This window comes from Lolium rigidum, chromosome 1 (genome assembly GCF_022539505.1).
Source record: "Lolium rigidum isolate FL_2022 chromosome 1, APGP_CSIRO_Lrig_0.1, whole genome shotgun sequence".
NCBI classification, from domain to species: Eukaryota; Viridiplantae; Streptophyta; class Magnoliopsida; order Poales; family Poaceae; genus Lolium; species Lolium rigidum.
In genome coordinates, this window is record NC_061508.1 from 18,772,288 (window position 1) to 18,794,296 (window position 22,009).

The 22,009-nt window shown below is 44.6% G+C and overlaps 3 protein-coding genes across 3 annotated transcripts in view; 2 read left to right on the forward strand and 1 right to left on the reverse strand.

Moving 5' to 3' along the window:
* LOC124704818 (BTB/POZ and MATH domain-containing protein 1-like) overlaps positions 1-5,006 on the forward strand; it is a 6,212-nt gene extending 1,206 nt beyond the window's left edge. Inside the window, exon 2 of the mRNA XM_047237019.1 lies at positions 4,985-5,006. Within this exon, the coding sequence (XP_047092975.1) occupies positions 4,985-5,006 (22 nt within the window). The remainder of the gene's footprint in view (positions 1-4,984) is intronic.
* Positions 5,007-5,311: 305 nt separating this feature from the next.
* Positions 5,312-10,168, reverse strand: LOC124704834 (beta-glucosidase 7-like). The gene is made up of 11 exons (XM_047237020.1): positions 9,943-10,168; positions 9,711-9,769; positions 9,109-9,184; positions 8,926-8,997; positions 8,745-8,832; positions 8,215-8,458; positions 8,009-8,124; positions 7,677-7,894; positions 7,551-7,582; positions 5,694-5,796; positions 5,312-5,603 (listed from the first exon to the last, which is right to left on the reverse strand). The coding sequence occupies exons 1-11, from the start codon at positions 10,166-10,168 to the stop codon at positions 5,323-5,325; spliced, it is 1,515 nt and encodes a 504-aa protein (XP_047092976.1). The 3' UTR covers positions 5,312-5,322.
* Positions 10,169-13,794: 3,626 nt separating this feature from the next.
* LOC124704850 (high-affinity nitrate transporter 2.1-like) lies at positions 13,795-17,372 on the forward strand. Its single transcript, XM_047237021.1, has 4 exons — positions 13,795-13,896; positions 14,443-15,671; positions 16,439-16,593; positions 17,344-17,372. Exons 1-4 carry the CDS (start codon positions 13,795-13,797, stop codon positions 17,370-17,372), a joined length of 1,515 nt encoding a protein of 504 aa, XP_047092977.1.
* The last annotated feature ends 4,637 nt before the right edge of the window (positions 17,373-22,009 follow it).

Here is a 22,009-nt window from a genome sequence, read left to right on the forward strand (position 1 = left end):
TTATATTTATGTATTTAGTTAGTTAGTATATGTATGGATTTAGTTTGTAATTTAGTATATGTATGTACTTAATTAGTTAGTATATGTATTTTGTATAGTTAGTTTATAATTAGTATATGGATTTAGTTTGTGCTTTAGTATATGTATTTGGTATACGGACGACTCCTCCACCGACACCCTCTCTCGCAAACTAGCTAGCGTCGCCGACACCCTCTCTCTCGCAAACACGCGTCCACCGACACCCTCTCTCTCTCTCGCAAACACGCGTCGCCGACACCCCCTCTCTCTCTCGCAAACACGCGTCGCCGACACCCTCTCTCCCTCTCTCGCAAACACGCGTCGCCGACACCCTCTCTCCCTCTCTCGCAAACACGCTTCGCCGACACCCTCTCCCTCTCGCAAACACGCGTCGCCGACACCCTCTCCCTCTCGCAAACACGCGTCGCCGACACACTCTCCCTCTCGCAAACACGCGTCGCCGACACCCTCTCCCTCTCGCAAACACGTGTCGCCAATTAGGGTTAGGGTTTGGTTTGTGTTTGATTAGGGTTAGGGTTTGGTTTGTGTTTGATTAGGGTTAGGGTTAGAACATGTACTTATCGATTTAATTCTTTTGCAGAAACAATGGATCCATTCGAACGGGACTTGGAACAGGAAGACATGTTCGCGAAAATAATCCGCGATGGTACAGAAGCCGACCGAGATGGAGAAGCCCGCGGCTCCGGTCATGGAGAACCCGACGGCTCCGGTCATGGAGAAGCCGACGAAGACTCCGGTGATGGAGAAGCCCGCGGCTCCGGTCATGGAGAACCCGACGGCTCCGGTCATGGAGAAGCCGAAACAATCGATCCCAGCACTCAAAGTGCTTAATGTTCCCAAGCTGTACCAGGAACATCATGGTGGTATCGATATGGAAGAAGCTGCAAGGCTAGCGGCTGCTTGTTCAGTTACCGTGGAGGAATTGCTGTCTGCAGCAGATGCTGCAATACCCACTGCTGATATAGCTCCTAAATTTGTCTACGGGGCCGACTTGGTCAGCAGAGAGCAGCTGCATAAACTGCCAACACATATGCGGAATTTGCATCAGTGGTACCTTGATGCATGCAAGGAGAAGATAATATACATCGTGGCGAGTATACCATGGGAATATTACTACCGAAAGGAGGAGATCCATATTGAGATGAATGAACTCTGGCAGTTATTCAATCTAGAAGCCCTCGACAAATCTCTCATGAGTTGCTACTGCTTGTAAGTTGTTAACTACATATAAGTTCATTTTCATTCAGTTCATGTTCGTTTTCATTGCATATATATACTCATTATATCTTATGGGTTCTCTTATGCAGATCGAAGATCGGTGAATGCAAAAGTAATAATATTATCAATGTTGGGTTTGTTGACCCGGATAAAATACATGTTGAAACGGTGAAGCATAAACACGAAGAAACGGGGGAAACCTACTAAGGTTTTTGGGGGAGCAATATTTCTGTGATTCAATATTGTTTCCTTACAACTACGAGTGAGAGTCTTAATGATCTTTTATGCACATTCAATTTTTCTTACTCGATGTTAAGTGTAATTCCTGACGTATATGCATAACATGTGCAGCTTCCACTGGATTCTACTAGACATTCAACCCGATAAGGGAATAGTTGAAGTAAAAGACCCACCGAGTAGAGGCCCGGACGGGTTCCAGGACTTGCAGAAGTTGCTCCAAGTGTAATTTCCTTCATCGCCGCGCTTTATCTTTCGTGAGATATCAATTAATTATCCACTCATTCAATCATTCTTTTGCCTGGCAGGGCTTGGCAAGCTTTGAAGAATGTTCATAAGGAGATTACCTTTGCAAAGAAGCTAACATTTAATCCTGTACCGTGCCCCCAGCAGCCACAAGGGACGAATCTATGTGGATACTACGTTTGCGAGTCCATTCGCATGTTAACCACTAAGAAGCAGAACCAAAATAAATTCGACGTAAGCAATAACATTCACAACTTTATTTATTATCATCAATATTTCGTTATCAAGACTGATATAGTCATACTCATCTCATTTTCGTATATAGGTCGACTTCATGCGGGACGGACTCCAACCAAAGGAACACGCACTAGGAATCGCGGAGGAACTGGCGGGACTTTTGGTTAGAGAAGTAATAAACAACAAAGGCTTGTTTAGTCCAAATAGATGCTCTACCTCCAAGTAGACGGTCGTTAGTACCGTTTGTCGATCGTGAGCTCCATGTATATATGTAGGGAATCTACGAATATGTGTAAGGGGAATCGACTTCTGCTTCCAATATTTGTTTGATCGATCTATATATATACATAATGAATGAACGTGTACAACTTCCAGTAGCGTACAAATATATGCAACTTTTATTTTCGAACGAAAAAAATGAAATAACAGGCGGTCGGTGGCGGGGGGGAGGGGTGCTGCACCCCTCAAACCCTAAAGCAGCAGCGTTGTGCGCGCGCCACGTAGAGGGCCTTTTGTCGCGGGTGGTAATACCGCCCGCGACAAAAGGGCCTCGTGCCCTGCGCGCCCCGCGGCTGCCACGTGGTGGACCTTATGTCGCGGGTCGTAAGCGACCCGGGATAAAAGGCCTCCCTTTTATCGCGCCTTGCTTGTCGCGGCTGGCCGCCCGCGACAAAAGACCCTAACCACCCGGATCAAAAGGCCCGTTTTCCACTAGTGGAGATAGATGCAAGCTAGGCGGCTCATGCAGTTGCCATGTCTTTTATATATATATATAGGAGGGTGTAACTTAGGAGCGCTGGAAACGATTGGAGACATGTTGATTGGTTCAAACATGAGATTCAGATAAAATAACAAAGTAACATATTGTGCATGGCACTCCAGCTACCCTCAGGTGCGTCTCGTAATGTTGTACTATCGCTCCCCGTGGGCGACGGGCGGACAACTTCATGAGGGTAGCTAGACTGCCATGCGCAAAATGTTCTTCTCCGCCGGTCTAGCGATGGCAGAGGCCATCGTTGGCCATCGGGCGTGCATCAGGAGAGAGAGAATATGATGGTGGTGGGGCAGGCGGCTCATCGGCCGGAGGCATGGGCGCTCAAGTCGCTGGATCTACAACGCACGTAGCAGGCTAGATCTGGGCTAGGTAGGTCCAGATCTGCCTGTATCATCGCAGCGGCGACTCCACGGGGTGCGGGCCATGATGGGGTGGAGACTGAGCTTCAACCGAGGAAGCGCTTTCTAGCGGGCGGAGGAGAAGGTGGTTGTGAATGATGCTAGGCTTGGGTGATGGGTGGGTGTAGGGTGGTGGGGCGGCTGTGCGGCGGCGCCCGCGGCCACAACTAGCTTGGGGGGCCAGATCTGGGTCAGACGGGCCGGGATCTGGTGGGGCTTCTTAAGGGCCTTTTGGGCCCAACCTTTGTGGTTCACCGTGTCCGTCTGCTATGCCGCCTTGTAGATTTTGCACCCACCCGACTTCGAGTGTGTGCATCCTCGCCGAGCTAATGGGCTACCGATCCCTTTGGGGGTGGTCATGGGGGCACGGGAGAAATCCTTGTTGGCTTGTCCGGCATCGACGCATGTGGGTGTCGACATTCCTCCATGGGGGCGGGGGGCATCGAGGTTTCCCCTCTCCACTTTCCTTGCAGTAAAGTACTAGGGGAAATCCTAGGATCAGCTTGGTGGTCCGGATAGTAGCATCGTACAGACATCGCATCCCTTTTTGGAGGTGTTGTCTTGGTACTCGGATCCGGGGTGCATGGACCGTGGTGGGATAAATTCGGAGGGTGCTTAGGTTGTGGCATCTCTTTGTGTTGTCTCGCCCCGTTGCTTACATTCTCTTTCTTATGAGAGTTGTATCTTAATTTTCATGTTGGGTATGTTGTGTTATTGCCCTAGTGTTTCCTTCTTTCGGTCGCGAACTCATGTATGGTTGTTGCTTTATTCGTAAAGGGGGGGGGGGGGCTATTTCGAGGCATTTTAAGGAACACATTGTGCATGAAGCTTGATTCATATGACATGTGAGTAAAATGTAGTATCGGAATCGTATTTACAATAAGTCTCCAATGACAAATTTGTATCACTAAGGGCATCTACAATGTATCTCGGGTTACAAAAATCCACTCTCACAATATCTCTTGCTTACAAAACATGTGACATAAGCATCTCTATGCAAGAGTCTGCTAGCTGTTACCAATCCAAGTAATACCCCTTGCGTTCTAACAAATATCGCAACTTAAATAAGTGTCACCACTTGTGTAGATATGAATGTATTCGCACACTAAAATAGGTCCATATCTAGATAAAATTACGACAACTATTTCAAAACAGAGGTAGCACGTTTTAAAACTGTGACAAGGCAACTTGTCGTGATCACATAAACGCCGGGTCGCGTCCCCGGACAGGGAGCTAAGCTCCAACCTACCAAAAAAAGGAAGTATTCACTATTCAGGTCGGCCTCGTAGTACAATTCCCAGCTTAAGCTACATTTTAGTCATGCGTTCCACACGCGGACAAATGGTTTCTGAACGATGGATGGCTATCTGCCGGCCACGCACCGCCGGCGACCACCAACTAACTCCGCTGCACCCAACCACAAAAATCTCCACAGCTGAGCTGACTACTGCAGCGTACCGTCGGCGTCCGTAAGACCCGTCTACACTACACGAAATAGCAGTCCACATTCAACATTAAGCCATAGTACTGCATAAGTACCTAGCACTAACTCACAAGAACCTCACGCGTGCTGCTGCTTGCAATGGACATTACACAGGGCAGGTCGGCAGGAGACAGGAGACGCTCCTGTGATCCCGGCCCGTCCTTGTCCTGCATTGCCATCATAAAAGTTCGCTGTTGTACCGCTGAAGAGAAGAAAGTTGATCCCGATTTTGGTTCTAGTGATCAAACAAGCATTTGACGCCGAAAACAAAGCCTCTGTTCAACTCTCTTGGTTTGACAGTTTTTCGCCGTTATCGGATTACAGTGTGAGCTGATTCCCTAATGGTTGCAGTTATTCGATCAAAGGTCAATAATGTCGTCCGCGAAACTGTCGGAAAGGATAGCACTTGGTCTTATAAATCTTCTGGTGCCATGTTATCAGAAGGGAAGCAAAATCTTTCTAGATGCATGCTAGATGGCATTGTGACCATATATAACACATCAGATGAAACAATGAATTCGTATGCACGACGTTTTATTTCCATTTTTTGAGATGCATGTTTTAATTATTTCCATTTGGTAGCCCTTGAACAGAGCTAGCTCTTAATCCTGCTGCCATCCAGAAAATGGTTGGGAGAAACTCGACGGGGTGATGATGACAAGAATTCACACGCACTGCACTGCACTCCATCAGTGTTTGACATGCAGCAGGTCTCTGAACCAGTAGGCTGACGCCTTCGGGGCCCGTTCGAGGGTGCTGCTGTTGAAGTCAACGTACACAATGCCAAATTTGGATGTATAGCCAGATCCCCACTCGAAGTTGTCGAGGAGAGACCACGCAAAGTAGCCAACCACGTTCGCACCATCGTCGATGCCCTTCTTCAGCTCGTTAAGGTAGCTCCGGAAGAACTGAACTCTGGTGACATCGTTCAAGTACTCATCACGGGTAAGGTTACCAGGTTGATCCATTCCTGTTGACAAGGTGACAATATGACTGAGAGCATGCCAGGTATTAAGTCGAAAGCCAGATAATTACATAGATATGGAGCAGTATCAGGTACCGTTTTCAGTTATCACGACGGCTGGATTTCCATATTTCTGCCTGATGTAGTTCACACATCCGTACATCCCAAACGGGGCGATGTAAAGCCAGTCAGAGTTCGCCTGTAGAGATTGACGCATCGACAAGAATTTTATCATATTGATTTTGAACTCAACAGTGCAAGTATGGAGTGGTCGAAGAAAAACTATACCTAATAATAAAGGAGCTAAGGTTTCTGCTAAAAAGTTTCGTCAACGCTTTTTTTGGACCGTTTTGCCCTCCCACCAAATCACATAATACATCAAACTACCCTGTACCGGTTCATTATTATTTGCTTCTGTTCATCGTTGCTCGGAACGGACCCTGCTCGCGTCCAGCCTAGGGCAGGCTGGAGCCACCGTTTCCAATTTTTTTATGGGCTTTCGCCGGAATTACTCCGATGAGCGAGGGAGACACACCTATTCTATGTTTCTGCCAAAAGTTTCGTCAACGCTTTTTTGGACCGCTTTCGCCCTCCCACCAAATCACATAATACATCAAACTACCCTGTACCGGTTCATTATTATTTGCTTCTGTTCATCGTTGCTCGGAACGGACCCTGCTCGCGTCCAGCTAGGGCAGGCTGGGCCACTGTTTCCAATTTTTTTATGGGCTTTCTGCCGGAATTACTCCGATGAGCGAGGGAGACACACCTATTCTATGTTTCTGCCAAAAAGTTTCGTCAACGCTTTTTTTGGACCGTTTTGCCCTCCCACCAAATCACATAATACATCAAACTACCCTGTACCGGTTCATTATTATTTGCTTCTGTTCATCGTTGCTCGGAACGGACCCTGCTCGCGTCCAGCTAGGGCATGCTGGGCCACTGTTTCCAATTTTTTTATGGGCTTTCTGCCGGAATTACTCCGATGAGCAAGGGAGACACACCTATTCTATGTTTAATAGTCCCACATCGCTCCTTCATGTCAAGTTCTGCCGATTTATATAGGTAAATTTCTGGATTATCAACAGGCCTCCTTGGAAAGCAACAATCTGCAAGCACCAGGATCTAAGAAAAGATCCAAAAGTTAACCCCCATGTCCTGTGAGGAAGGAAAGGTAGGAAAGAATATCAGAGACGGCTAAGGAAAGATCCAATTATTAGGAGGGAGAGGTGGAGGTGGATGAGGACACGGAGCGGCGATGGAGAATAGAGGAGCCGACGGTGGTAGGCGTCAGTTGGGGCAGCCGAGGCGTCGATGGACGGATGGGGCACATCAGCGGGCGCCGGCCAGAGGCGGAGCTAGCGGCGGCCAATTAAGCGTGTCTGCGTTCTGAGCTCTAGGGGAGAAGATAAGGTTAGGATTTGTACTTGCTATCCTGGGCCTTGGTCGGCTTGGCTGCTGGGATATTTTAGTTTTTTCCTTTGCGTCAGACTTTGCCATGCTACAATTTTAAGCCCAGCCGAACCGTTAAGAAGGACATTTTGTTTTGGACGTTAGCGCACCATAAAACAACCCTAATTTTAGATAGTAGCAGCGGATCTAACTTCCGGTCAAGAACTCTTCGTCCCATTAATAAAATAAATTCATAATAGTTATTTTCTTCGTGTACTAATAAAAATGAAGTCACATTCTTCATTGCCCATCAATAAAAATTTATTTTAGCTGTAAATTCATTTGGATTCATATCTTACTAAAATTTATATAAGGGTGGCGTCCACCATCTACATATCTGCAGTTTTACAAGTCAATGCAGCGATGGGGTCTTATAATTGATTATGTTCTTCACGGTTAGGAAAAAGTGTGACCAACATCGACAATGATAATATTTTTCCCAGTGCAACGCACGGGCACTTTTGCTAGTAAAGCTTATAAAGGTTGCAGCTAAGAAAATACCTTGGGTCCAATTGGTATGCCATTGCGTTCAACTGCAAAAGTTAGGCCATAATATAAGATAAATTAGCAATATCGCAATATATACATTGATGCAAAACCTACAGGTTAATATGACAAGATACTCACAGGCATAATCAACCTGCCAATCGGCTGAGTAGCTAGTCGGAGGCTGCTGCAGCAATTTCTGTCCCTTCATGTAGCTAGCTGTGTACTGATTAATCCCAATATAGTCTGCTGAGCCCTTGACTACTTCAGCTTGATCAGGAGTGAACCTTGGCAATCTCTCTTTCACAAGGTCTTGCATTATCTGTGGGTACTGTCCATTGATTAGTGGGTCAACAAACCTGCGTGCATCCAATGCAACCGTTGATGATAGTATTAACATTGATATGCTAACAGAAAACATCAAAGTTAATCTCAGCCGGACGCTTTGTCAGACGATACTTGTATGTCCTTACCAACCAACATGGAAGTCTCTTGCTCTTTGAGCTGCTGCTTGGTCTTCAGTTGAGTTGGTAAGAGCCTCGTACCAGTTGAAGTCCAGAACTATTCCGACCTTCCCTCGCTGAGCTGCCTACATTTTTATATTGTTCGGTTTCAGTTATCATTCCATCAAACTACACTCCCGAAGGCTGCTCATCATACCATACTAGTGAAAGAGTACCTGATACTTATTCCGGTACCTTGCAACTGCATAACCATGTGCTAAGAGAAAATTATGAGCGACAATGTAAGGTTCCGTAGCTGAGTTTCCACCTGCAGCGCATTTGGTGCACCTTTGAGGAGGAATGCTCCCTATATCATAGCCAAGGAATGCAGCTATCCGAGGTTCGTTGAATGTAAACCAGTGCTTTACTCGATTGCCAAAAGTCTTAAAACAGAAGTCGGCATAGTTTGTGAATATTTCCCTACAAGATAAATAGCATGTCCATCAGAGGTATAACATTCTACGCTTGCCAACAGGTGACAAACATACTGAGTGCTTGTATATTGTGCAGTATATACTTTTGTGTAAACATACCAAAAGAACACATTCTTTATTTTCATTTACCAACAAGTGAAGTCACAAATTTTAGTTTTAACTTGTATGATTCTAATTCCAAACTGTAATTCTCCAATAACACTGAAACGATAAGTCAAATCTAGCACATGAGTAAATTGAAATACTAGAAAATAGTAGTTTGAAGAACATACCCCGTCTTTGAACTTAACCAGCCTCCATACTTCTTCTCAAGTGCAAGAGGGAGATCAGAGTGGTAAAGATTGGCATAAGGAGTAATGCCTGCTTGGTTTTAATGGAAACATCAGATGTCAGTGCATTCAGGTTCCCTATGGAAGTTCCAAAGATTGAAACAGAGGCTTAGTTATGATGTACCTTTCTGAAGCAGGTAGTCTATCAGATTGTTGTAATATGCTACACCTTCTTCGTTAACTTTTCCTTCACCATCTTCGGAAATCAAAGGTGAATCAGTGGCACGTAATTAACAAACTGCGTTCGCTTAGAAAAATACCGGAGTTAAGTACGAGCATGCTACAACTCCGATCAAATTCGGTATACCTGGGAAGATTCTGGACCATGAGATTGAAAACCGATAGGCATCTAAATTTAATCCTTTCATGAGATTTATATCTTCCTGTACCAGCATAAAGAATCAAATGTCAGGCTCTTGAGTTATTTCTCGACAACCGTGCAGATGTTTTACTGTTCTCCAGAAGAAGTATATGCATACAACATACTATTTACAGTCAATAATGCACATCGGGAGATAGCTACTCCCTCCGTTCCCAATCAACTGAAAGTTGTATGTTTGTTTTAAGTCAAACTATTTTAAGTTTTGTCAAGTTTATACAAAAATACATCAACTATGTTGGCCTTGTTTTAGCTTTCCATGGAAATAAGCCACCTAATATCAAGGCCAAACAAACAGGCCCATCATCCCTTCAATAAAATGAAACTGAACGACTTCATCATGTGGGCTTGAAGTTGGGATTAAAGACAACTACCTTCAAGATGTGGCACTCCCCTCCTTCTTAAAAAAGAATATCACAGCTTTATCTAAACTTAAATTTATCTAGACACAGTTTAATGTATAAATACATTTAAATTTGGACAAATGCGACATTCTTTTTTGGATGGAGGAAGTACTAACTAGTATGTACCTTGTAATGATGATATTGATCCGTAGTAACGTCTGCAGTTGCATTTCCCACAATATTTCCTGTTTATCATTGCAGGACAAGGTAAGAGGATGACACTGCAGATCGGATGAAAGAAGAATGCTTATTCTGAATGCCACTTTTAAATTCTTAAGTAAGTCGAGTGTTCAACTGCTTAAGAATCTACTGTACCTAGCGTAACGGGGCAGCAAGCAAATGGATGAATGTAGATCACCTGGGGTTTGAGCGAATGCGTCCCAGGTGGAGGGCCCGCGGCCGCCTCCGGCCGCCATGCCCTCTACCTGGTACGCCGACGTCGCCGTCCCGAACACGAACCCCTTTGGGAACGACGCCCGGCTCAGACCGCCCAGCCAGCCGGCGGCCTGCGCGCGTGGCGCTCCTCCGCCATGGTACGCGGCCGCAAGCGCGAGCAGAAGCAGCAGTATGCGCCTCGGGACCATCTTCCAGCTTGAGCTCACTTAGCAGATCATGGCCACTCTGTTCTATTTGTGGGCAGACGGAGCATGCGTCGTGGACAGCAGCCCGTGTTGCATGTGCTGGGGAGGGAGGTTGGGTTAGCAGTACAGATCGGACACGTGCTGCCAGCCATTGGTTACTCGTCGAATCTCTGCAGATCAAGACGCTTGGTCATTTTCTTTCATCAGGGACGCCATCTTGAAAACGACAACGGTTGTTTGTGCTCATCTGGTAGGGGTTGATCCGTTGATGTACCACATGGGGGTCAACAGAATTTGTTGATATACAAAAAATACACCCTGGGAAAGGATAGCTAGGGAATCAAATCTCCTTGGTATCGTCGTCTATCCTTGACGCGTGATCCTCGCCGGCATAAGAAAAACACGCCCTCAGCAGTTCAAGCGGTAGCCGGGCAGACGTTCAAACTAAGCTAGCATTGGTGTAGTTTTTCAGATAAAGGAAGTATGTTCATATTTACACCCAGTCTCTGAGCCACACAAAAAATTAAGAAGCTAAAAAATGTAATGTTAGAGCCATCTAATCAATCCTTGCATAAAACATCATTCACTTGTGGCCCATCATGCATCTATTCGATGCAGAGGCAGGGGTGATCTCCATTTCGGAAAAAAAACGTGTGGCCCATCATTCACTTTTGGTTAACCCTCATTAGTCACGTGCTTGCAAGCGATATAGAATGTGTGATACATGAGCGGGCCCTGAATATATCTATCCGTTATGCGGATGCGCAAATCTCACTCTTGGTACATACAACCTAACAAGTACTTTCTTAGATACCCAAAGATGGTTTTATAATCACCCAATTACGAAGTGATGTTTGATGTTCTCAAAGTATTCTTCTCTTATGGTCTAAGGATTGGTATATTTGACATTAGAAAGGTACAACAATTTAAACACGACCTAATTCTTCGCTTAGTTAGCTCTTGTCCATCATGTTATTCTCCTAATGACATGACCCCATTGTTAATTGACAACACATATCTATGGTTAGGAAACCTGAACCATTGTTAACCAAAGGACTAGTCTAGTAGAGGCTTACTAGGGACACGATATTGTTTACAAACTACACAAGTATTAATGTTTCCGTTTAATATAACTATAGCATGGAGTATAAATATTTATCATGAACAATGAATATGATTAATTATAACCTTATTATTATTGCCACTAGGGCATATTTCCACCTGTTCCCGCCGCTTCTCCACCAACATCGACGCCTAGTGTCGGTACACCTCGATATAGCGATCGCAGCAGGCGGCGGGAATTGGTAGCATGGACACACCGCCAAGGCTCAACACCCAGCTGCTAGGCAGCCCGTGGTTCGGTGGCGCGAGGATCCTAAGGTCAGCGAGCGAGTGTGCCTCCACAATGCAGAGATTGTAGTGGGCGCCGCCGCCTCCACCGTGGCTCGATCCAGCCTCGTGGTCGCTGCTCTAGCGCAACATGATGGCAGTGGCATGGAGAAGCAGTGGAAGGTGAAGAGAATCGGTCTAACTGCAGTGAGCACGGGCGCAATATAGATAAAGGGGAGGGGTCACGCTACCTACGATGTAGGCATCTTTTTCAATCGACGGTACCGAACATCGCACTAACCATGTGAACCAACGACACATCATTATATAAGCTCGTCATCACCCTATATGTAACGAGTGACAATCAAGCAAAACAAATATGTCACTAGTTTCTGGAAAGAGCAAGTGACGGACCTTTTCTGCCACCCTACCGTTGCTTCGTCATACACTCATGACGTCTGGCAATAGTCCACCGTCACCACTTTTTTGAGCCCCCAGGCCAGACCCCAAAGGAAGAACCAACGACGTATTTTTTGTTTTGCGTGTCAGCGGTACCTGATGCGGACACCGGTTCACGAGCTACCGCTGACGTGTTTTTTTTGCTTGTCCGTGATTCGTGTTACCAGCAGCAGACTTTCAATTTAGCATCATGTGAGCTGGTGCGGTTATAAGTCTTTTCCTATTAGTGTTTGAGTGGATGATTCTACTCACTACAGGAGCATGGTGCACTTTAGTACATCACTTAAACTAGATCATACATTTCCTTTTTGGTCAACAAGGTTTGCCAATTTTCGCACGAACTCCTACAGTTGTTCACATTTCCTTTATGGTCAACAAGGTCTGCCAATTTTCGCACGCTCCTACAGTTGTTTATTGGACAATTGCCATGAGAATTTTTTTAAAAAATGATAGGGACGATTTCATTTGGGTCGCGTACAAATCTGATTCTACGTCGTTTATTTTTTTTGTCTTGCGGACTCGGAAGGTTGTCTAGATGACCGGAGGATGTCTACTAATGGATTGTAATGTTACTGGGAGCATATCTGATTTCATGGTGTGCGAGAAAACATGGTACCGTTTCTTGGTCAAGTATTGAAGCTGATTAATCATAAGGCATTGGCTAATGTGACTCGGGTAGTTATTTCGGTGAAGCAATTGCTCGGTGAGTTGCGGGTACAGCAGCACGTGTTTGTGGTGTGACAATATTGGAGAAACGTACATACAGTATTCCATTCTAGGATGAAGCGTATTAAAGTGAATTATCGCTTTGATTGTGAGAGTGAACGAATTATCGCTTTGATTGTGAGAGTGAACATACGATTCGTTCCTTCTGAAGACCAATGGGCGATCATTTTATGAAGTCACGTGCTACACAAAAGCTTAGAGATATCTTTTTCACAATCTTAATTTAAAAAAATTATGACTGAGGGGTCAATTAAACGTTGTAACTCTAGCTATATACGTATATGCATGTGCACATCTCATATATGGATAGCGCTCCCTTAAGTTGTGTTGCCAAGGTGTAGCGTGTAGCCTTGTATGTGATACACATATATAAATACACCATTGTGACCCTAATGAGAATTAGGCCTTCCACATTATTTTTAAAACATTTTTAGCTATAAAAGAAAAATTACATTAGCAAACATTTATATTTACATTTAATTTCAAGTAAGGCATTTTTTCAAGTACTTTCTCCGTTAAAAAAAAGGATGTTGCAGATTTATCTAGATACATGTGTGTCTAGACAAATCCGTGACAGCCTTTTACAGACGGGCGAAGTGAGTTTTTTTTCGAGTACCCGCAGGAGATCTGTGTGTTTTGTATTAAGCTCGAGGAAGAAAACAAGGACCAAGTCCATTACAGAGCTGGAACCACCGCGACCCAAACAACCGGAGTCGGTGTGGGTCGAAAAGGAGAGAAAAGGAAAAAAAAAAACTATGGAACGCCTCTCGGTTGCCTACCGCGGGCTACCATCCAGGCTCCCCAAGTATCAACCACCATGTCCAGGAGAGAATCGGACGTCGATGCCTTGCCATCGAAGACACGCGCATTCCGCTCCAACCAAATAGACCTAATGGCAAACATGATGATGGAGTTCCCGTCCTTCCGTCGACCCTGGGTAGACGTTTAACCGTCCATGGCCACCACTCAGAGAGTTAGTATTATTATAACTAACTAAAACGTAGATGGGGTCATAACTTGTCCCTTTGCATATTGTCAGTGTCACAGTTGACATGATCCGCTGGCCAGAGTCAGAGCATATCGACTCTGGGTGATCAACGCCCTTGGCTGCGTGTATGGTGGCTGTTGGATCGCTGCAAGAGTTGCAAGTATGGTCCTCGGCGGAAAAACAGCATATCAACCCACAGGCTGATATAAAACGTGGGAGGTTGTTACAGGTAAACGTGAGCTAAATTTGTAAAGCGCGAAAAGTTAATCTCGAGATTGGTTCTTCAGGCTGATATAAAACGTCTCTAAATGTAAGCTCTCTTTTTATTAAAGCAGAGTTGCCGAAAATTGATTCGGCACACGCGTCTTCTGATGTGGGAGACGGTGCATATTCTGATATCCTTGGTCGATCCCACGGGCTGAGGGCGGAGGAGATGCGGCAACGATGTTATTCCGGTTAATTGATAGTTTCCTCCATGTCGACTCTGTTGTGCATTCGCTCTTTAATCCCAGCTGCCGTGCCATGATTCCGTCAGATGCAATACATTAATACTACATCAATTCTTTATTACTAACTAGACAATGCTACCTCACCACACATGCCGTTAGCTAGGAGACGTCAACTCCGACGGCCTCCAAATGCACGCATGCCTCAGCTCTAAATACCTCACCGATACAAGATCAGAAGGCATAAATCCCATCTCCATTATACATTGCAAGCAAAGATCAAGATCAGCGGCAACCACCCATAGCTGATTTTAGTTCGCCGCAGCTAGCTCAAGAAACAAGAGGAAAATATGGCCGCGGCGAGCAGGTTCAAGCTTAAGGTGGACAATGAGAACAAGGCGAAGTCCTTCAGGCTCTTCTCCTTCGCCAACCCGTACATGCGAGCCTTCCACTTCCCGTGGATCTCTTTCATCTGCTTTGTATCCACCTTTGCCGCAGCGCCATTGGTGCCTATCGTAGGTGACAACCTCAGCCTCGTCAAGACCGACTTTGAAAATGGTGCATTTGCGTCCTTGTCAGGCTCCATCTTCTCCAAACTCGCTATGGAAGTCATATTTGACCTCGTCGGCCCACGCTACGGTTGTGCTTTCCTCGTCATGCTCACCGCACCCATCGTGTCATGCATGTCACCCATCGACAATGCAGCAGGGTATATCACTGTCCGCTTCCTAACCGGATTCTCCCTCGCCACGTTTGTGTCGTGCCAGAATTTGATAAGGACCATGTTCAACATGAACATGATCTTCGCCATCAACGGATGTTTTGCGGGGCGGGGGAACATGGGTGGAGGTGCCACGCAACTCTTCATGCCTCTCTTTATCCACCCCATCAAGATTTGTGGAGCCACAACCTTTGTTGCATGGCGCATCACCTACTTTATGCCTGGGATGATGCACATCGTGATGGGTATCCTCGTGCTCATATTGAGGCAAGATCTCCTCGACGACAACTTCTTCAGACTCCGTAATGATATAGACACGAAGAAATATAGCATTTCCAAGGTCTTATTGGACGCTGCCACCAACTACCGAACATGGGTGTTTGTCCTCCTCTATGCCTACTGCATGGGCGTCGAGCTCAATGCCAACAATATCATCGCCGAGTACTACTTCGACCATTTTCACCTAGACCTCAGCACCGCCTGCACAATCGCCGCCTCCTTTATTATGGCAAACATCATCGCTCAACCCATGGTGGGCTACCTCTCCGACCTTGGTTCCAACTACTTTGGTATGCGTGCACGGCTCTGGAACATCTGGATCCTGCAGACCGCCGGTAGCGCGTTCTGCCTCTGGCTCGGTCGTGCCTCCGCTCTTCCATCATCTATCACTAGCATGGTCCTTTTCTCCAATTGTGCCCAGGCTGCTGCATTTGTCGTCATCTTTGGCCTCGCCCCCTTCGTCTTCTGGCGGTCTCTCGGCATCATCTCCGGAATGACCGACGATGGTGACAATTTTGTCCCGGGGCTCATGCAACTGCTCTCCCTCAAGTTGCCGTGGTATTCAACCGCTAAGGGGCTGCACTGGCGGAGCCAGGATTTTAGCATAAAGGGAGTGAGGCGACATCGAAGTCCGAAAACATTCCATGCCTCCACAAGAAGTTTGATGTCCAAGTATCATTTCCGTTTGACTTTGCCCAGACACACAAAACAATTGCGCCGAAGCGAACGACAGTGAACACATCAAAATGTTTGCATGTTCGTGCATAGAAGGATAAATAACTCTGTAGCCTGAAAGGATCTCCACAACTGACTGCTTCCTGCAGCGTGCCTTCGGTAGACCCGGCTACACAATGTGCAAGTCCAAGTGCACTAAACTGAGTATATGCTAGTACTGAATCACAGAAACACCACACGTGATGCTGTTCCATGGGGTGTCATACAGCGGAAAGTTCCTGCAATTATTATCCTACATTGCCACCATAAAAATGTTGTATCGGTAATAATGAGAAGTACACGCTATCATATACACTCTTAGACTGACAGCAAGGACGGAGCATCCGTTTTTTTTTTCGAATCAATACTTGCATTACTCAAAGAATATCAGAGATTACAAAATCTTGGTAAGTGTATGCTAATCCACCCGGATCAGAAAAATGCCACACTTCCGTATGCCTGTTTAACCTAGTATAATTGGCCATAAAATTACTACTAGTATTCCAAATTCTCTTAATATGAGTAAAGAAAATTTGACGATTCTTCAGCAAAGATTTAATATCTTCGACCAGAGTCGTATAGACTGACTGGTCCATGTCTTTATTCCCTAGCATTTTGACTATCGCCAAACAGTCCGTCTCCAAGATCAAGGGTTGGTTACACCACTGCATCGCCAAGGATAAACCCTCCCTTAGAGTGCTTAGTTCAGCTTCAAGTGCATCTATACAGTTAGGAGCATCCATTCGTCAGCTCTCAATTCCAGAAGGTTTGATTGAACATTGTGCAAACAAACAACTGTATTGGTTTCCGTGGTTATTGATCAGGGGTCATTAATGTCATTTGCGAAATCATCACATATACCCAAAGGATAGTAGCTGGTCTTAAACATTTTCTTGGGGAGACAAGGTATAACAATAGGGAAGCAAGTTTCTTTCTAGATGCTAGTGCTCATCGGCTTAGTGACCTTAAAGCGGGCTTGAGTTGATCAGATGGCATTGATCATCCGCTTCATCTCCGCAGTCCTCGTATCAAGACGTGCTTTATTAGGCATATGCAGTTCATTACCTGAAATTACGTGGGGAGGCAATGAATGTCTTATTCCCTCCACCCCGGTTCATAGGACCTGCACGCATCACTAGATTGTTAATTTGATCAACATGATATAAACTATGTAACACAAAATTATATTATTAGAAAGTAGAACATCTGAATTGTGTAATGACATATAGTTTGTAATATATATCTTGTATTACGGCGGTGAAATTTACAACCTAGGTATCCGTGTATAACCTATAAACCGGATGGAGGTAGTAATAATCCTTTCCTTATTGCAGCCTAAGAAAATTAAACAAAAAATTGGCATGCCGATAATACGTTGGGGAAGGGGGTACTCCCGATCCCGAGTTTTGAACTAGCCCACAAAAGAGGAGTGTTTTATAAGTTTCAGAAAATTTTGAGATACATAATGCACGTACATATAGCGTTGATACTTATATGTATGTGTATCAATTTTCAGTGAAAACAATGTATGTGTGCGGCCTCTAGAAAAAAGATAAATATGCAACTTGCGCACTAAAATCCTTTAACTTAGACTGTTCAACTATTCCTTTGTTTACATCCGTGGAAAAAAGATCTCCGGCATTTTAAAATAGTAATGCAACAAAAAAAAGTGATTATGTAATAAAAAAAATCATGAAAGAATGTTACAAACATGCAAAAAATATTCGCATCATTTTGAAAATGTAATGCAACAAAAGTTTTTATGCAACAATTTTCTTTGCTCGGCATCAATTTTCTTTGCTCGCAGCAAAAACGTTGGTTATGGAAAATTCACAAAACAAATGCCAATGTTTTTATCACCTCACGAGAACCTTTGAAACATTTAGCAAAAGTTTGTAGCAAGGCTAAGAATCTTTGCAGCATCTTGATTATGTATTCACAACAAAACCACACGAGTGTGGGGAAAGTCAGGCAAACATACTCAGCATCAAAAAATAGAAAACTTACTAACATCGTACAGTCATCCATGGCGGCTCCTATTTCGTCGATTTAGCGTCGTTGGTCACGAATCTGGCTCGCCACGCTAGATCGATCCAGCGACCTCGAGCATGTTCCCATTGATCTACAGTATTCCTAGGCTTGGCACGGTTGGAGGTCTCAGATCTAGGTCCCCACCATGACCACGGCCATGGCCATGGTTGTGCTTGACTTGTGGATTATGGAGGAGACGGGCGAGGAGTGTAAGGGTGGTGGGGTGGTGAAAAGCAGTGGAAGGGTCAGCAGTGGCCGCCGGTGGGCAGGAAAGAGAGCGTGCGAGAACATAAATGACGTGAATGGTGTAGAGAGACGCGAGCGGACGAGGCGACCGGTCACATCGTGCAATCGGTTGCCCAAGTGAAAGTGTTTTCCATAAGTGACATAATAGTAGCATCCATTCTAAATCCAAACTCCCCTTTCAATAAATCTTAATGCAAGATACACTAATCATTTGATGATTCACCAACTCCCGTATAATTGTACTATTGCATGAATACCTAAGACATGCATTTGAATTGTAGCTAGCTAAGGAGCATGCAAACCATAACTAAAGGGGATAAACGCTGAGACATAATTGTAGCTAGCTAAGGAGCATGCAAACCTTAACTAAAGAGGATAACCGCTAAGACATAATTCATTATATAACATGTTATTTGACCATCTCGAATCACATGCAATACCTACGATAAGAGGATATTATCAACCATTGTGTATGCCCCAACCCTTCATAGTCAACTCTTTCACGCGTACGGTTTTTTTTTAAAGAAACTTCACGCGTACGGTTTTGTACCTGGCTCTTGTGGCTTCTTTTTCTTTTTGACATAATGCTCTTGTAGCTACTAGCATTACTACCTCCATACCGGATTATATGCCTATTACGCATTTGGAGAAAAACTTCAACTACAAATTTGGTCAACAAAATATGAGATATATGATACAAAAATTATACTATTGGATTCATATTCAAAAGAAGTTTCCAATAGTATAATTTTTATGATACATATTTCATATTTTGTTGACTAAATTAGTAGTTGAAGTTTTTCTCGAAATAGGTAATAGGCCTATAATCCGGTATGGAGGTAGTAGTTAAACAACACCGACTTGTTAGTTATGGACAAGAGAAGTTACCATATCATGAAATGGTTTCAGTGCTATATAACTTCTCCTATAATTGAACAACCCTGATAAGTTCAAAGGGATAGATATACTCCCGTCAGTCTCTCTCTCCAATTCTTCATATATCTCATCTAATTTACGATCTTGTTGCTATATATATCAAGGAGTTTATTTGATAACATAATATGCATAATTGAGCAGGATAAAGCTGGCGAGCATTCGACATATAATGTTTTTTCGATAAAGGGAATATATTAATATCAAAAAGATACCAATTACACCCAGCCTCTGCAACAACGCACCACCCTAATGGCACTACGGATGCACACGGCCAAAAAAAAGGAAAAGAAAACTAAGAAATAAAAGTTTCGCTGCAGTATCTCGGGCCTAACAACAACAATACATCCACCGCCAAGACAACACCTGAAATACAGACTCTACAAAAACGACGTCTCCAAGAAGGGAACAGTGCACTAACACCGTCGTCGTCCAATCAAAGATCTTAGGTTTTCACCCTGAAGATAGTCCCCGCTCTCAAAACAATGCCTCCAACAAGGTCATTGCCAGGCACAACCAGTTAAGGCCAGACCTTGGGTTTTCACCCTGAAAGGTAGGACTCTGAACTTCACCTGTGTTGTCGCTCCCACTTTCATACCGCTGCTGTGAAGCCCGGAACACCAAGCAAGTCTCTCAACAGCGCGTAGACTTGAACCTCCCTTAGCTAGTACTCCCCTCCGGCCTTCATGAAATTCTCTTCTTCCGACTTTCATCATGGATCCATAGTCACTTGATGTCAACATAGAAAAAGAGCTTCGCGTTGCTCCCTCCAGAACCAATCGGTCGGAATAAAAGCATGGGTGCGCACGACCGAATACCATCGATCCAGCAAACTCCAGGCAAAAAGCATTATTACATTCACCGGCGGAGCCTTCCGGAACTCAACACACCGGCCAGATCACGAGTCCAGGCCTCCGGTAGGTCTTCCTCTTCACGCGAGAGAGGCCCTAGAACCGCCAACGTATCTATAATTTCTGATATTCCATGCTAGTTTTATGACAATACCTACATGTTTTGCTCACACTTTATAATGATTTTATGCATTTTCCGTAACTAACCTATTAACAAGATGCCGAGGTGCCAGTTCCTGTTTTCTGCTGTTTTTGGTTCCAGAAAGGCTGTTCGGGCAATATTCTCGGAATTCGACGAAACAAAAGCCAAACATCTTATTTCACCGAGACGGACCAGAACACCGAAGGGGAGCCGGAGAGAAGACCCAGGGGACCCACACCATAAGGTGGCGCGGGTGGCCCCCTGGCCGCGCCCAGATGTGGGGAGGGAGCCCCCTGGCTCCCCCGACTCCGCCTCTTCGCCTATAAAATCCCTCGCGACCTAAAAACCCTACAACAATTGACGAAACTCCAGAAAGGGACGCCGCCGCCATCGCGAAACTCCGTTTCGGGGGACAGAAGTCTCTGTTCCGGCACGCCGTCGGGACGGGGAATTGCCCCCGGAGTCATCTCCATCGACACCACCGCCATCTTCATCGCCGCTGCTGACTCCCATGATGAGGAGGGAGTAGTTCTCCCCCGAGGCTGAGGGCTCTACCGGTAGCTATGTGGTTTATCTCTCTCTCCCATGGTGTGATCTTTATGTGATCATGAGCTTTGTATCACTATTAATCTACGTGCTACTCTAGTGATGTTATTAAAGTAGTTTATTCCTCCTCCATGATGTAATGTTGACAGTGTGTGCATCATGTAGTACTTGGCGTAGGTTATGATTGTAATCTCTTGTAGATTATGAAGTTAACTATTACTATGATAGTATTGATGCGATCTATTCCCCCTTTCATAGCTATTGTTGACAGTGTATATGATATGTTAGTACTCGGTCTAAATTGCAACGGTCTATTATGCACTCTAGAGGTTACTCTAATAAGAACTCCGGATGTTGTGGAGCTTGTTTACTCCGGCTTGAGGTGTGCTTTTGTAACCCTACACAATGAATGGTGTTGGTTATCCAACAAGAGAGTGTAGAAAGTAGCATTTATTTATTCAGTTATGTGATCAATGTTGAGAGTGTCCACTAGTGAAAGTATGATCCCTAGGCCTTGCTTCTAAGCATTGAAACACCGTTTCCAACAAGTTCTCGTTACATGTTTGCTTGCTGCCATATTTATTTCAGATTACAATTGCTACTTATAATCATCCATATTACTTGTATTTCACTATCTCTTCGCCGAACTAGTGCACCTATACATCTGACAAGTGTATTAGGTATATTGGGGACACAAGAGACTTCTTGTATCGTAATTGCAGGGTTGCTTGAGAGGGATATCTCTGACCTCTACCTCCCTGAGTTCGATAAACCTTGGGTGATTCACTTAAGGGAAACTTGCTGCTGTTCTACAAACCTCTGCTCTTGGAGGCCCAACACTGTCTACAGGAATAGAAGCGTGCGTAGACATCAAGCTATTTTCACGGCGCCGTTGTCGGGGAGGTAAGGTAAAAGGTATTCACATCCTCCGACTACTAAGCTATTTCCTAGCACTGTTGCCGGTGTGTGAGTGCTCGAAGCTATTTCCTTTAGAACCTGCAATTGCATCTTTTTGTTTCTTGTTTTTATTTTTCACTAGTTAGGCATAATGGAAAACAATAGTGAGCTTTTTAATCTATTTCCTGAAATAAGACATGAATTATGTGATGCGAAAATTAAAAAACCTATGGAACCTTATTTGCATGCTAGTAGCAATGTTATTAGTATGAACGCAATTACTGCTAATGCTATGGAGAAGTCTAATCTTGGGGAAGCTACTTTTTATGATCTTTTTAGCTTCCCATCTTTAGGGGAGAAAATTTGCTCTGATAATACTTTATCTCCCATATGCGATAACTCTAATGATGCTTGTGATATTTTAAATCCACCTACTGAAAGTATTCCTTTCAAGATACCCATGAAAATTATTGAACGTGTTATGGATAACCGCTATGAAGGGGATGGAACTGTTCATCATGGAGATCATTTACTGT

What these genes read in the sequence shown, in the direction of transcription:
- LOC124704834 (XM_047237020.1), bottom strand. Translation starts at nt 10,168, where the DNA reads ATGGTCCCGAGGCGCATACTGCTGCTTCTGCTCGCGCTTGCGGCCGCG. An exon ending in ATCAATATCATCATTACAAG is followed by an intron (nt 9,185 to 9,710) that starts GTACATACTAGT and finishes ATGCTGGTACAG; the next exon opens with GAAGATATAAATCTCATGAA. An exon ending in ATGGTCCAGAATCTTCCCAG is followed by an intron (nt 8,998 to 9,108) that starts GTATACCGAATT and finishes TGATTTCCGAAG; the next exon opens with ATGGTGAAGGAAAAGTTAAC.
- LOC124704850 (XM_047237021.1), top strand. Translation starts at nt 13,795, where the DNA reads ATGGTGGCTGTTGGATCGCTGCAAGAGTTGCAAGTATGGTCCTCGGCG. An exon ending in AACGTGGGAGGTTGTTACAG is followed by an intron (nt 13,897 to 14,442) that starts GTAAACGTGAGC and finishes CGCCGCAGCTAG; the next exon opens with CTCAAGAAACAAGAGGAAAA. An exon ending in TCAGCTCTCAATTCCAGAAG is followed by an intron (nt 16,594 to 17,343) that starts GTTTGATTGAAC and finishes ATCAATTTTCAG; the next exon opens with TGAAAACAATGTATGTGTGC.